Source organism: Chiloscyllium plagiosum, unplaced genomic scaffold (genome assembly GCF_037043375.1).
Source record: "Chiloscyllium plagiosum isolate Xiang-an unplaced genomic scaffold, Cpla_swu_hap1 HiC_scaffold_24, whole genome shotgun sequence".
NCBI lineage: Eukaryota > Metazoa > Chordata > Chondrichthyes > Orectolobiformes > Hemiscylliidae > Chiloscyllium > Chiloscyllium plagiosum.
In genome coordinates this window covers 17062535-17079542 of record NW_028270162.1, presented here as the reverse complement: position 1 = coordinate 17079542, position 17008 = coordinate 17062535, and the positions used below count along the sequence as shown (strand labels likewise).

The window sequence follows — 17008 nt, the reverse complement described above, 5'->3', positions numbered from 1 at the left end:
AGGGTTCACAGGCTGAGGGATAGACTTTGTGGCTTTGTTTATCTGGCAGCGAGGACCCATAGTGGAGGTGGGGGGATGATCTGGATGTTTCCTTTTGGCTATTTCTTTTATAGAGTCATAGAGTCACAGAGATGTACAGCATGGAAACAGACCCTTCAGTCCAACCCGTCCATGCCGACCAGATATCCCAACCTAATCTAGTCCCACCTGTCAGCACCTGGCCCATATCCCTCCAAACCCTTCCTATTCATATACCCATCCAAATGCCTCTTAAATGTTGCAATTGTACCAGCCTCCACCACATCGTCTGGCAACTCATTCCATACATGTACCACCCTCTGTGTGAAAAAGTTGCCCCGTAGGTCTCTTTCCCCTCTCACCCTAAACCTATGCCCTCTAGTTCTGGACTCCCCGACCCCAGGGAAAAGACTTTACCTATTTACCCTATCCATGCCCCTCATAATTTTGTAAACCTCTATAAGGTCACCCCTCAGCCTCCGATGCTCCAGAGAATACAGCCCCAGCCTGTTCAGCCTCTCCCTGTATCTCAGATCCTCCAACCCTGGCAACATCCTTGTAAATCTTTTCTGAACCCTTTCAAGTTTCACAACCTCTTTCCGATAGGAAGGAGACCAGAATTGCATGCAATATTCCAACAGTGGCCTAACCAACCAAAAAAAGGAAAGCATACCAAACACCTTCTTCACTATCCTATGTACCTGCGACTCCACTTACAAGGAGCTATGAACCTGCACTCCAAGGTTTCTTTGTTCAGTAACACTCCCTCGGACCTTACCATTAAGTATATAAGTCCTGCTAAGATTTGCTTTCCCAAAATGCAGCACCTCGCATTTATCTGAATTAAACTCCATCTGCCACTTCTCAGCCCATTGACCCATCTGGTCCAGATCCTGTTGTAGTCTGAGGTAACCCTCTTCCCTGTCCACTACACCTCCAATTTTTGTGTCATCTTCAAACTTACTAACTGTACCTCTTATGCTCGCATCCAAATCATTTATGTAAATGACAAAAAGTAGAGGGGGCCCAGCACCGATCCTTGTGGCACTCCACTGGTCACAGGCCTCCAGTCTGAAAAATAATCCTCCACCACCACCCTCTGTCTTCTACCTTTGAGCCAGTTCTGTATCCAAATGGCTAGTTCTCCCTGTATTTCATGAGATCTAACCTTGCTAACCTATCTCCCAAGGGGAACCTTGTCAAATGCCTTACTGAAGTCCATATAGATCACATCTGCTGCTCTGCCCTCATCAATCTTCTTTGTTATCTCTTCAAAAAACTCAATCAAGTTTGTGAGATATGATTTCCCACGCACAAAGCCATGTTGACTATCCCGAATCAGTCCTTGCCTTTCCAAATACATGTACATTCTGTCCCTCAGGATTCCCTCCAACAACTTGCCCACCACCAAGGTCAGGCTCACCGGTCTATAGTTCCCTGGCTTGTCTTTACCGCCTTTCTTAAACAGTGACACCATGTTTGCTAACCTCCACTCTTCCGGCACCTCACCTGTGACTATTGATGATATATTTGCTTTTGTTTTTAATCCTGTCATTTGTATACTAAGATCACTCTGGAGAATGGTGACTTTGCACACTTGTCACCATACTCCTGTATTCCTCTACTTAAGATTACGTGACAATAAAGATCTAAATCTAAATCGGATCAGCTATGACCTTATTAAATGGCATAACAGGCTTGAGGGGCTGAATAGCCTATGTTTCCTATGTTCCTATGTTTGTACTACTTAACATAAATTCCCTAAACCCATAGCTTCAGCAGCCACATGGATATTTTCTTCTCCATGGCTCTCTGCTTCTGGAGTTTTCTCCTGAGTAACCTAGGACTTCACCCCAGTTCTAACTATTTGGAAACTGCCACTAACAGCAACTCTGCTGTTAGAGACCACTTCTGTGTGAATGAATCTGGTTTTCATAGAATCCATACAGTGTGGAAGGAGGCTATTTGGGCCAATCAAAATCACACTGCCCCCTCCAAACAGTCCCTCATCCAGACTCACCCTCCTACCTACTTTATCCCTGTAACCCTGCATTTGCAATGGCTACCCCACCTAGCCTGCACATCCCTCGACACTCTAGGCAATTTAGCATGGACAATCCACCTAAACTGCACAATTTTTCATCCCCTCTCTCTCTGGTTTGTAAAACTTAAATCAGCAACTATTTTACAAATTTTTCCTTAGCTGCCTTACTAGTCGTTTGGCTAAAAGTATATGGCTGGTTGGAAATGTTGCTTTAAGCTCACAGCGTGGACTAGCAACTTCTCTGCCCAAGATCAGAAGAAATTACAGAGTGTGAACACAACCTAGTCCATCACACAAACCAGCCTTCCATCCACTGACTCTGTCTGTACTTGCCACTGCCTCAGGAAAGCAACCAACATCATCAAAGACTCCTCCCACCCCTGTTATGCTCTATCCCACCTTCTTCCATTGGGCATAAGATAAAAATGAATGAATTCAAGTATGAAAAAAATTCAAGAACAGCTTCTTCCCCACTGTTATCAGACTTTTGAACAGACCTCTCAAATATTAATTCTGATCTCTCTCTCTCTGCACCTTCTCTGTGGCTGTAACACTGTATTCTGCACACTGTTCTGCTATCCTGATTCACTATGTAGGGTACCATCTGTCTGTATAGCATGCAAAACAACACCTTTCACTGTATATCGGTGCATGTGACAACAAAAAATCAATCTATCTGTCAATTAATTAGCAGTAGTAGAGGATAAACCACTGTTAAGTCTTCTCACAAAGAGACTCTTGTTTTACATAACAAGATGCAGCTTATTTCATGATAGCAATAGGTACAAATCACATTAACTAATTGCAAAGACTAGCAGGAGCAGGATGACACATCTGTCTCCATCAGGACCTTGTGCTAGACTGGCTCTTTTTCACCCAAAGACAATATCAGATCATCAGATTGGGTGCAGCTTAAGGTAACTTCAATATCAACCCTTTCAGAACTATAACAACAGAAGCCTATACGTAAAATAAAACAAAGAACTGCAAATGCTGGAAATCTGAACGAAAACAGAAACCACTGGAGAAAAATAGCAAATCTGAGACCATCTTGGAGACAGAAACTGAGCTAATGTTTCAGAACAGTATTCTGAAGAAGGGACACTGGACCCAAAACATTAACTCTGCTTTCTCCCCACAAATGCTGCCAAACCTGCTGAGTTTCTCCAGTAATTTATGTTTTTGTTTCAGAAACCTCTAAGTACTTCACAACCACAATCACTACAATCTCATTCAAAATTTGGAAAAGGGGTTAAACAACAAATGTCAAGGAAAACCTGGTCAGGACATAGCCAGTTAATGATAAACTGATAGAAGATTTTACAGGGTGGAACCTGAACAAAAAGCAGAATTCCATGAAGTTAATTGCTTTGCAATAAAAAGTTTTGTTTCATGCAATGAATGAGATGGAAAGCAGTAACTAGCAGGAAAGCAGCCTTTAAACAAGCACAGTGAGCAACTAGCTATGACAAATCCAAGTCACACATGAGATGCTGAGATGACTTGGAAAGGACATGTTCAAGTAGGCAATCTGACCTCCCTACCTTCCAAAGAAGAACCCTCATACTGGATATGACAGCAAACAAGAGGGAACTTTTGGGTATCACTATTCCAGAAATGTACCAGTGATCTCACAAATAGTTCATTGGATGAATAAGAAAGTCCAAACTAATCAACAAGTTTAAGAAAGAAATTCATCTACTTCATCTGAAATCTGCAGGCAGATTGAAAAGAAAACTTCACTGATACAAATTGAAATTGTGATGTAAACAGCTCCATGGAGGACACCACTAAGAAGAGACAAGCAATGTCTAACAATTCCAGATACTACGAAGAAAAGGTACCTGCTCTAACAGGAGTGATGTCCTCCACAAAAGAAGTAGAAGAGATTAAATATCCACTCAGACAACCACATTCTATCCAGCAGACTATTAGTCATCCAAGTCTAAAGAGAACCTGTTCAACGAGACTAATAAATCCTCCAGATTGTTTGAGTTTGTAAAGCCAAAGATTTAGGGGAGATGGGCCAGTTGTGAACATAATTATATAAACAAACATGTGTTAATAATAATTTTCAAAAACAAAGTATCAAAGGAGATGTTGTATATACATCTGAAAGGATTAACACTTGATTGAGTGCAGTAAGCTCCACCTAAAATTATACTGTCAGGAGACTTGGTGAGGCAGTAAAGTAGCATTTTTTGGCAGCTGGATCTAAGGATAACCAGTCTTTGTTGAAATGTATAACCTATTCTTATGGCCAGTAAACTGTTGCATAGACACAATAAACAATGTCTTGTTTACTCTCCCACATTCTTCTTGTTAGACCAGAAGCATTTTAGTAAGGCGTTTGATAAGATTCCCCATGGTAGGCTACTTCAAAAAATACGGAGGTATGGCATTGAGGGTGAGTTGGAGGCTTGGATTAGGAATTGGCTGGCTGGAAGAAGACAGAGGGTAGTAGTTGATGGTAAAGGTTCATCTTGGAGTGCCGTTACTAGTGGTGTTCCGCAAGGATCTGTTTTGGGACCATTGCTGTTTGTCATTTTTATAAATGACCTGGAGGAGGGGCTCGAAGGTTGGTGAGCAAGTTTGGGGATGATACGAAAGTCGGAGGAGTTGTTGACAGTGAGGAAGGATGTGGCAGGTTACAGCGGGATATAGATAAGCTGCAGAACTGGGCAGAAAGGTGGCAAATGGAGTTCAATGTAGCTAAGTGTGAGGTGATTCACTTTGGTAAGAGTAACAAAAAGATGGGGTACTGGGCTAATGGTCAGATACTTGGTAGTGTGGATGAGCAGAGGGATCTTGGTGTCCATGTACACAGATCTTTGAAAGTTGCCACCCAGGTAAATAGTGCGGTGAAGAAGGCATATGGTGTACTGGCTTTTATTGGTAGAGGAATTGAGTTCCGGAGTCCTGAGATCATGTTGCAGTTGTATAAGACTCTGGTGCGGCCGCACCTGGAGTATTGTGTGCAGTTTTGGTCGCCATACTATAGGAAGGATGTGGAGGCACTGGAACGGGTGCAGAGGAGGTTTACCAGGATGTTGCCTGGTATGGTTGGAAGATCGTATGAGGAAAGGCTGAGGCACTTGGGGTTGTTTTCATTGGAGAAAAGAAGGTTTAGGGGTGACTTGATAGAGGTGTACAAGATGATTAGCGATTTAGATAGGGTTGACCGTGAGAACCTTTTTCCACATATGGAGTCAGCTATTACGAGGGGGCATAGCTTTAAATTAAGGGATGGTAGGTATAGGACAGATGTTAGGGGTAGGTTCTTTACTCAGCGAGTCGTGAGTTCATGGAATGCACTGCCAGTAGCAGTGGTGGACTCTTTATGGGCATTTAAGAGGGCATTGGATAGGCATATGGAGGATAGTGGGCTAGTGTAGGTTAGGTGGGCTTGGATCGGCGCAACATCGAGGGCCAAAGGGCCTGTACTGTGCTGTATTCTTCTATGTTCTATGTTCTATGTTCTAAGGACTCACACTAAACCACTAAGCCCTTTAGAAGATATGGAATGACAGCACGCACAACAAGCTCAGACATAAGTTACTTTTCTGCTTCCAGGCTAAGTTGTAACCATTGAATTGGGGAATTGTCACAGTATCCAAAAGCTATTTGGGTTGTTTATCACAGTAAAGATATTAAACCAGTGAGAGTACACCAAGACGAAGCTAAACCAAGTACACTATCTTGCAGACATAAAATATTTATTAGATAATTATGAACAGATATTTTGGGGTAGGAGTGAATTTGCATCTTTAGGCTTCCTATTCCAGATTTTATGTTCAAAGCATAGAGCAAGAACTTGTCAGAATGGGGCATATGTTGATATCTGCTGGTTGTCAGACCTGGCTCTGCAAGTTTCATTTCAAAAATATTTTTGCTCACAAGCCTACTGGAAATGTGAACTTATACCAACGCAGTAAAGGCATTAGGGACATTTCAACATTGTACTTCCATAAGCAATGAGACTTAAATACTGGGAAATAAACATAGGAAGACTGAGAGGAGGTTGAATTAAAGAATTGACTATGACATCAAATCTGTAGAAAGAATGGGCTTGGCAAGGAAAAATACATCTGGATTAAGAGAGAGCAAGAAAAGGAGACATGAAGTAATAGTAAGCATTTTTAAATTTCAAAGTCTGACATTTAAACTTTATAAAAAGTTCAAAACCTGAAGGAATGAGACTCTACATTTATAATAGTTCATTTTTAGTGTCAAAGATGTTGTTTTGCAGCCATTAATATTTATCATGTCATTAAAAGATTCCTTGTATGTAAAATGATTAGACCTAACTTTCTAGTGATGAGTTTAAAAAGTAAATAAAACAAAGTTATTTACAAAAAAAGACAAGTTAAAGGTGAGATGCTATTTTTATAAAACTGACAGCAGAGCAGGAGAACCCAGCAGTAACCTCTGGAAATATACCTGTGCATCTGCTGCTGTCCTGAAGTTGCTGTACCTTATATTTATAATGGTGAGAACCATTAGCCTTGCTGATATTTTGACAGAACATTCTGGCCAAGTTCTACCATATCCTTTCTTGAGTGCACTAAATAAGTGTTCTTGTATAATTCCTCGTGGAGCCTCTCTACCTCTACAAACTCCCTGACTCTTGCATATTTCCTTTAACCCCCTTGCCCTTGTCTTGGGTCTATTGTATATTTGCCCTCTCTTCACTCCACACTTCCTGACAGAAACACCATCAGCTCAAAACTTTCCTCTTTAAACAGTCATGTCTGCATGTCTTTTCCTCCTTTTTTTTCCTTAAATGCCACCTTTGGAACTAAATCATTAGTCAGTCTTTGTAATTGCTCCCTCTCACATTCAATTCCCTGTCCATTTTTACTTTGAACTGTTTTGGATTTCTTTTAATCATCAAAGGAGCTATATAGCTGTGCATTGTAGATGATTTTTTACAAGTGAGACAGACAGCATTTTCCAGGAAAAGGATTTAATAATCTGAGGGCTTCATATTTTTTTTGCCTCCATTTCCCATAGAAGTGAACAGGGAGCTAATTAGAAGAATTCAGCTCAATGACTGGTGCTGGTCACAAAAACCCACTAAAAGTCATTTGGGTTTTTTCCTGAATATCATGTTGAGACTTAAAAATAGAGAAAAAAAAGTTGTCTTGCAGATGAATGCAACCTATGTGAGGTGGTGTTTGAGTAAGTTGCTCACGCATACATGTGGTTTGGGAATGAATATTTCTCCTTCAGTTCCAACAGAGTATTTCTTGCAAATATTTTCTTGCAGCACAGTGTGCCGGGATTTTCTGCTTGAGCTTGTGGTTATAAAGTTGCAGTCTGTGCACCTGAACTGTGTTTTTTCACAATCTTTGTGCTTTAAGACATGAATATTTTGAATGGTGAATAGTGTTCTGTTACATCTGCTGTTTTTGCCAGAACAGGGTGTAATCATTTAGGTTTATTGAAGTAACCATGGATGATCTCATTATGAAAAACATGTCATTTCTTTAAAAGTGGGGAATATTTCCCAGCGTGTTCAAATTATTTATAAATCTGTAGAAATTGCTGTTGCATGTAAAAGGGACACTGTCTTTGCGAAAGTGTTTGAAACTACTGTGTGCAGTTAGTAATGAACGTGCAAAATCTTGTGAAATAGTTCTTTATCTAATATAATAAAATCATTAACCCATTCACATCAAAACACTAATTTTTAAAAACCCATAGTTTGATTTTAGCCTTGCTTATTAACTCAATTTATGTCATTGTATTTGCATGTTTGGAAACAATTAAGGAAAAAGATCTCCCAAAAAGTTTCCCTCGAGGTGCTGCATTTTAATATTAATACAGTTGCCTCTGAATTGAATTTTTCGAAAAAGGCTATTGCAAGAATAGCCACAACAATCCACTCAAGAACAACAATCTGCATGTATATAGTGTTTTTAATGATAGCATTGTGTCCCAAGGCACTATACAAGAGCAAATATTGAACAGAATTTGTCACCAAGTCAAATAAAACGATATTAGAACAGATCACCAGATGCCTAGTTGAGGAGATTGACTTCTAGGGGGAGAGACAGATGGCTGGGGTTAACGAAAGGGATTTCAGACCTCAGGGCTAGGTAGCTGAAGGCACCTTTGTAGATCAATTAAAATTGGGGATGCAAGAGGCTGGAATTAAAAAAGCACCAGTATTCTGGAAGATTAATGCATAAAAGGTTACTTCTACTGCAGAACTTTCTTGATCTTATTGTATTCATCCTTCGTTTTGTTCTCCTGGGGCACTGACTCTGAAATATGAGTTACATTCAGTGTCTGGGCTAATCTTGATGTGTGAACAGGACAGTGCAAGGACATTAAAGCTGAAATAGTTCTATCCTCAGTCTGATATCAAAATATAAATATATTTCAACACTGGTTCATGTTTAGCAATCAAGAGCAGGAACCCGATCTGATTTGTCTCCTTCATTACCCAGGGATTGGGAAGATGTTTGTGACACCGCTGGCGAAGATTAATTTTAAGTCTGGGATCATCCTGATGAATGGATGAGGATGGCCATGTCTGGTCCTCTGTAGCCCAGTGTTCCTAAGCAATACAGGGCTTGTAGAGAGAAGTTGGGTGGCAGTTGGAGACATGGGTGTTCTGGAAGATACATTGGTATGTGAAGTATCCTCCCTAATGTATCAAGAGTAACTGAGGTTCCTGATACTTGGTTGACTGCCATTTGACATCAGACATAACCTCTGAGGCATGAGGAGATCCCTGTTGTGTAAAAATGGTGGTTATCTAACATAACTGTGAAATAAGTGTCTTTGCTGCAATAATCTTGTACTGTTAGATTTTAAAAGGATAGGATGTTTGTGTGTGTTGAATTACCTGATTTAACTAAATAAATAAAGTCCTATTAAATAAATTAATGGGTCAGACAGAAAGAATTCCTGATTCTGTAACTCAATATAATTCTCAGTATGGAGTATTACAAACTTGCTGAATTACAAAGCAGCCCTTAGTTACAGGCCTTATACTGTGTACAGGGACTGACAGCACTGCTCTGATTATTAGCCACTGACTTGTGCAGATATCGGGTGAAGATGTGAATGGGTTTGAATCTAAGGCCCCCTTCATTTTTCCAAGAACCCAGCAAACAGGATCTCACTTGAAGAGCAGCCAGTTGTTTGGGAGTGCTATTCTTCAGTGTGGAGTTATAGCCAGTCCTGAAAGGAATGGATATGGAAAAGGACGGAGAAAAATATAGTCAGAACAAACCAAAACAAAATCTTCTTGGCCAGTAAAATAGCTCTGATAATTAGTTTTTGAAATATATTACTGGAATGTATCATGAGAAACAATCTCAACTGATGAGTGCTTGATTGTATAAGAAAGAAAAGTGACTAATTTGGCAGCAATTAAAGTGGGAATGACCTGGAACTTTCTGCCTATGAGAGTATTGGAAACAAAGATCATCAGTGACTCCAAACTGAAGGCAATAAACTTCCTGGGTTACATGGCTGGAGCTGGGAATGGAACTGACTGGATTGCCATCCAGAGAGCTGACATGGACTTGATGGACTGATTGGCTGTGTGCCATAATAATTCTATGATTCTTACTGGTAGTCTCACTGGGAAAGAGAAGAAATAGATTTGATGTAAAGGAAGTATAATTGTCACAGTGATTCCTTGAGTATGAGGCTAAAGCCAGTTATTAGGGTATGGTAAATGTGTGTTATTCTGAATTCCATCATCCTGAAATTGAGTTGAGAGTGTTTGATACCAACATTCTCCCAAATGTAAATTCCTCAACTTGGTTATTTAATTTCACCAATTACAAAAAGTCACATCAGGTATATTCTGCAGGGGTTGATGAATGTTTAGACGTTTTTCAACGAACAATGTTAATGAATCAATTTAAGGGTAAATTGCACTTTGAACAAGTGACCAGCTTTGAAAACTATTTCTCCCTTTAAAACTCCACCTTATGTCCTTTTTCTCCCCCTCCAGTAAAAACAGTCCAAAAGTAAAGGCGCCTGCACCAGAACCACCACCTGTTCTGAAGGTCTTTAACAGGGCCCTTCTGTTTGAGGTTGTGTCACAAGGGTCTGTAGCCGAACTGGACGGCCTGCTTGTCTTTCTACTGAGTCAAAAGAAGCGTCTGACGGATGAGGAATTTCGAGGTAATGTGAAAATACAAAGGATTTGTATTGGGTACCACTGAAGTTGTAAGCACTTTGAGACTTCATTAAGCTCTGAATGTTCAAGTAGTAAGACATGTTAATTTCAGTGTTCTCATTCTCACCTCTTCAAGACTGCCTTTACTTATGAACATTTGGAGAGAGGATTTGTCTCTGCTGTGGAACATGTCACAAGATAAAACGCATAGGGAGAATACTTCCTTTGTAAGTTGATTGTAATAAGATTGTAAATGTTTCTTATAAAAGAACACCTTTGCAATTTCCCTCCACTTACTGCACACCGGAAATTAGGGAAACTTATTATATGTAACCCATTATCGAAAAGTGACAAAGGATCTTCCTGTAATTATATGGAATCTTGGTGGGACAATGTTGATCCTAAGAAAGGATATTCTTGCCAGGGGGTAGTGGGGAGGGTACAAGGTGCTAGGTTCCCTAACCTTTAGAATAATGAGAGATGATCTTGTTGGAACATAAAAAATTATTAAGGGTCTTGACAAGATAGATTCTGCAAGGGTAAGCACCTAGAACTTGGGACCACAGTCTTCAGAAGAAGGGGTCAGCCATTTAGGAGTGAAATGAGGAGAAGATTCATCAATCAGTATGTCCTGAAGCTTTGGAATTCTCTACCTGGAGAGCTGTGGATGTTCAGTTGTTGATCGGGGCTGATAGATTCTTTGAAGAGAAAAGGGAAGATGGCATATGGGAATAGGGAGGAAAGTGAATCTCAGATAGAAGATCAGCTGTGATCGTATTGGATAGCAGAGGATATAGGCTGAATTGTCTACTCCTGTTGCATTTCTAATGTCAATCTCTCTCTAAACTGGAAGTAAAATCAGAGTGAGAATGACTGTGAGATACCAACACAAAAGTAAAATGACAAATGCTATGTATCTGAAACAAAAACAGAAGATTTTGGGAGGAACAGCAGTTCTGTGAACATTTGAACCAAAAAAAGGTTTCACATGAATCCAGAATATTTCCTGGAGTTTTCTGGAGTCCAGAATATTTTAATCTTTCAAATGCTAACTGAAACATTTTCACCACTTTTAGTTCAATTGGAGTTGGAGATGCATAATAGAGAAGTTCAGAATAAGGTTTAATAAGTTTGAATGAATTGACAATCACTAGAGTCAGGATTCTTGTTTTGAGAAAATGGTTCCCCATCAAATCGCTCTTGTTAAGGCAGTGCTGGCTTACAGCTCCAGGATCAGTACTTACCGAGGCTGACATTTACCATCAGTGATGATTGTGGGCCACAAGCAGAGCCTGGTCTGACCAAACGATAATGAATGCCCAAACGGTAATTCTGCCCCATTGTGCTGTTCAACCGCAAAGGAATGGCTTTTGCTCCCAGTGTGTTTAGCAAACCACAGCAGTTACAATCAGGGATTTTAAAATCAGTGTTGTGGCACAACTGTCCCCTGTAATTTTCTTACCCTATTGTTTGAAACTGTGGTTAGGGGAGTGGATGTTCCTTAAAAAGTTAGTAGGAACCATGTTCCTAGTCTCTTTGGATTTTATGATATTCTCTGGTATGTTATAGTCTGACATTCTACGTTGTGATGTGATCTGCCGTGCTGTGCATTGCCTTCTGTGTCATGCTATGTTCTGTGGGAAAATGAAACAATCTCCAAGGAAGAGTTTGGAGATGGTTTACAAGAGGCTGATGATTGCTCATTAGTTTTGATGAACTTCAGGGTGGTATGTTGTGTATGGTAATGACCCTGAAGGGGTTAATGTGGAGGTTACATTGGCTTCACCAATGTACTCAAGTTACACATAATCTGTGGATGGAGACAAGGAGTTCTACTCCACTTTTTGAAGGGAGCAGATGTATCTGAGAAGGTGGGGATTGTGTATCCTCTCCTGCTGACCAATAGTTAGACCTAAGATGAAATAAAGACAGAGGAGGGTAGGTGAGAGTGAACTACCCCAAAATAGCCCTTACCAAGTATCACATACCAGTGACAAGGTACCAGGAGTGGTCACATAAGAAAATATCATAGTTTGCTTCAGGGATTTAAAGAATCAACTGTGAATCTATAGATTATAAAATCAGCCAAGAATTTAAAAATCAATTCAGAATTTACACTTACAGTATCGCCCACAAACCTATTACATACAGTTGACCACAATCTATAAAATGCAGGATCGGGAACAAATCCATAGAATTAAGAATAGGGCATTGCTCTATAAAATCTAGGATCAGCCACAAATCTGTAGAATGCAGGAACAATTGTGAATGTATAGAATGCAGAATTATTTGCGACTATGTAAAATACAGGTTTATTAGTGAACCTATAGAATGCAGGATTATTCATAAATTAAAGAAGAGATGGTTGTTTGTGAATCTGTAGAACACAGGATTGACATAGAACGTAGAACAGTACAGCACAGGAACAGGCCCTTCAGCCCACCACGTCTACGCTGATCATGATGCCATTCCCATTTGCCTGAACACAGTCTGTATCCTTCTATTCCTTGCCTGTTCAAGTATCTGTCTAAATGCCTCTTAAACATTTCCATTGTGTGGTTGTTATTGAATGCATTGAAGACAGGTAAGCCCTGAATCTAAAGATTAAAGAATGGGTCAACAATCGAAACAAAAGTTAGCTAAGAATCTATGCAGCACAAAATCAATTCAAAACCTACAGAATGTAGGGTACAATGCACATTAATTTATACAGTAGTGTCATCAATAAATACAGGATTGTTCCTGAATCTGAAAGATGCATAAAAAGGTCCTCACTTTTTACGCTGTCATGAGATCTGTAATGGATAGATACTTGAAGAGTGTTGCAGGTCTGACAGCTGTTTAATTCTTTACAGCTGTGAAATCCCAGGGGCAATTATTAACTCCAACCAGCCTTTTCTGACATTGACTGTTATTTTAGATAAAGCATGAGTGTACTTTGCCAAAAATAAATACACTTTGTTACTCAGTTCTTGGCTACGAGTGGTACAATTTTGTATCTCTGGTTGGCCACAATCTTGGACAGTCAATGCTGAAGTGTGGGAGCTTCAAGAATGTTGGCACAGCCAAATGTTTTCACATGAGGACCAATGATCATTCAAGAAGTTTAGAAAGAGCGCTGGAAAGCCAAGATGATCAGATTATAGAAAGCTGTTTAACATTCTATGGTGCACTGAGCTACTCTATATTTATACCGTCATTTCCACAGTTCCAACACTGAAAAGAGACAGGATAAGCTATGGAGTGAGATGAGGGGAATGTGAGTTTGCTTATTTCATGATGAAAAATTGTAAGCAATTGAAATATCTTACCAGCAATAATTCAGCTTTAATCATTATACACAGAGTTGAGAAGAAAAAGTAAATACTTTATGGTATTCAAATTTTTGAGGTCAGATTTTTTCATTGGAGCTGGGAACTGGGAAGTGAAATCGACTTCATGTCCAGTCTACTGTGAAACATGGATCCCACAGGCTGGGACCTGAATGACTCTTAGAATGGGTCTTCCACACCATTAGTGGCTGGGATAGGAGTGAGAATGGAGGCAGAACACCAGCAAAATGAAGCACATTTTAGCCCAAATCATGTGCATGGTTGTAAAAAATGAGGGAGTCTGTGGGATCTCGGCAAATGGAGAGGTGGGATACATGTTTGGGCAGGGAATGGATACTTGTTGAAATGTTTGTGCTGTTCAGTAGTTTCTTTAGCTAAGATTTCACTACTTAATTGTAGATAATAAACTTGTTCCAGCATATCTGGCACGCCAGACCTGCTGCTGGTCAGCCTCAGGGAATTGCTAATGGGCACCTCCAGCCTCGTGACCTAGAAGGAGAAACCAGTCAAACTGACGAAGGAGACATACTGTCCCAACTTATCCTTAAATGGACCTCTGGTAAATTCATTTCCAAGTGTCACTGGTTCCTGCCTGTTGGGAACACCTTGGGAGATTGAGCCCTTTACATGTTTGCTGATGATCTCAACATGCCCAAGTCACTTTCCCTGCTGCTCAAGCCTCTTCAGGAAGGGAGGCTTTTTTATTTTTATTATTTTATATTTTATTCTGTCCTGAATTGGGACAAGAAAATCTGACCCTCGTTTATAGCCTAAACATTTCTAAACACGTCCCTCAAAGAAATGGGCCGTCTGACCCAGAACTATTGTCTGTTGCCGTAAAACCTTGAAATGCATTGAAGGAAGGGGAAAATTAAATCCAATGTGTTCATGTGATTGTGGAGCGGTGTTTTGGGATTTCAGAATAACTTTCCTCCGATCTTTCCCTTGTTCCCAGAACCCTCGACAGGGAAAACATGTTTGCCAAAAGCACTGTTAAACCTAACCAATGGAAAGAATGATACCATTCCTGTGGTGCTTGAGATAGCAGAAAAAACAGGAAACCTTCGAGAGTTCATCAATGCACCGTTCCGGGATGTTTATTACAGAGGTGAGAAACCAGTAGCTGTGCATTAATGTTTGTTTTTGTTTGTTTGTGCCTTATCTTAAACCAGTTCTTTAAACTTCAAGTGGGATTAAATATTTGTATTCAGTCGGCTATGTGAATAATGAGTGAACTTAATTTGTGGGTGACTCTAAAATGGAACCCTTCTCCATTTCCTCTCCTGCAGTTTGACCTCTACTTGGAGCCTCAACAAGTATTTTATTGATGTGTGAGCCGAAAGAGAAAACATTGACAGGCTAGTCTACTATGGAGGCATGACAGCTGAGGCTGTTCCTGTCTGCATTTGGTAGTGGAAAGTCCACCAACAGTTTTCCTTGGACAGGAAGTACTCAATTTGTAACTACTCTTGATATCACGGAGTACCTGTGCAGGTGGTGTGGAGCAAGGTGGATGGTCATCACAGCCAGGCACCTGTGCTAGTATTTGTACATTAGTGTATCTCCCACTGAGGAGGCTGCACAATGTGATTGAACATGCCTGTGACTGAGGCAAGAAAGTGTGGGGAGTTAGTGACTGACTTCTCTTTGGGTGCCTCATTGGCTCCTTACCTCAGGATAATAACAGATTCCATTGAATTGGTACTGTCTGTGAAATAGACCAAAGATCCTGCCTGGACCTCACCTCAGGTGGACAATGGATGATATGTTGGCTTCTTCTGTCAGTTTAGGACAAGGCCCGTGTATGCTCTCCTTTGCCAAATGACATCCTTCTCCATTCCCCTCGTGTCATCAAGTTCTTGTTGTGGGTTGGAAGGAGGCTTCAACCTAAATGGGTTCCTCTCTTACTCCCCAGATGCTGGATAAGGTGTGAACCTGGAACACTGAGGGCCTAACACCTAATCCAGGGTCTCTGATACAAGGCATCCCTGGGGGATGGCGGTGGAGTTTCAGATACCGGATGTCTATATATTTGCAGCATGTGGTATCGGAAGCTGAAACTCTGGTAAAATCTCCTGTACCACACCGACAAACACACACTTGTAGCACAGTGGTGTCCCTACCTCAAAGCCAGGAGTCCCAGGTTAATGTCCGACTTGCTTCAGAGGTGTATAATAACATTTCTGAACTGAATTAGAAAATATCTAATATTGTACTGATTGCCCTCCCTATGATTAAGTGCTGCCAAATGGATTAGCCCATGATTTTGGTGCTCTGTTTTTAACTCTCAGCACTGAATGGAGAAAATTTAAAATCTCACATCAGAGAGAGCTCTGTCTAACAACTCTGACCCCAAACCATCCCTTCCTTCATTACATCATAAAACAAGATGACGTGCGAAGACCATGCACCATTGGTGAATGTACATGTATTTTCCTGACAGGAATTTATCATAGTCAGGAGTCCACAAGGGTAGATTTCTTCTGTTTGTTATGGTGGCTAAATCCTAAATGAATTCTTTATATTAGCAGCCAGTTTTAGCAGAGACAGACTTCAATTCTTTATTTTCCTTTAGGAAGATAAAATGAATAAATGGTAGCCAGAAATCCAGGTAATAAATTGAGACTTCTGGGCATCTCTGTCTCCAGTTCATGATTTATTGCTCCACTGATGTAGAATATTTGTTGCGATGTAAATGCTGGGTGGAAGTTATGGACAGAGCCAGGAGGGAAGAATTTCAGAGTAGGATTCCTCCTCGCAGCATACAGACCCATCATTGGCACCTTTTGAGGCCCTGATAAGGAGAAATGACCAATTTCTCAGGCCTTGATATTAATTGGCACCAAATCCCACCCCCTCACGAAATAATGAAAGGACAGTCTCTCAGTGAAAAATAAAAGGGGAACTGAGATTTGACACTCAGTTGAAAGCATTAAGTTAATGCTGCGTCTGGGAGAGGGGGAGGGTGGAGTACTATAATTTTCTGCAAGCTCTAACCCTACAATTTCTTGTGGTTTTGTTTCTTCGGAGTAATGAGAACCATCAGGATGGGAAATCTATCAGGAGAGATGGAGCAGATAGGAAGGAGTTTTGATCTTTGTTGGTACGGTCATGTGGACAGTGTTGTTTCTATGGAGGGCTCTGACTTTATCTGACCATCCAAACCATGTGTGTGTGTATGTGTGTGTGTGTGTGTGTGTGTTGGGGTTGGGGGTTAGTGGCACAGACCTCCTACGGATATCACTTCTACAGAACTCTCCTCTGTAATGCAAAGCACTATAAGATCAGTACGGACTAGTTAACAAGAGAAAAAAGATGCTGAGATCTGGGGCCTGACCTTGTCAGTATGTGGATCTGTGGATGATAAGGAGTGAGCATATAGCAATCCATTCAAACTCATTTAAATTAGGAAATCAAGATCTTTGTAAGGAGCTGGTAAATTTTGGGGTGCTTCTTCCCATCAGACTG

The 17008-nt window shown here is 40.6% G+C and overlaps 1 protein-coding gene across 1 annotated transcript in view; it reads left to right on the top strand.

Moving 5' to 3' along the window:
- Nucleotides 1-17008, top strand: part of trpv4 (transient receptor potential cation channel, subfamily V, member 4) — a 121273-nt gene that overhangs the window by 39819 nt on the left and 64446 nt on the right. The window contains exons 3-4 of the mRNA XM_087999938.1: nt 10041-10213; nt 14496-14648. Coding sequence (XP_087856064.1) covers nt 10041-10213; nt 14496-14648 — 326 coding nt within the window. The remainder of the gene's footprint in view (nt 1-10040; nt 10214-14495; nt 14649-17008) is intronic.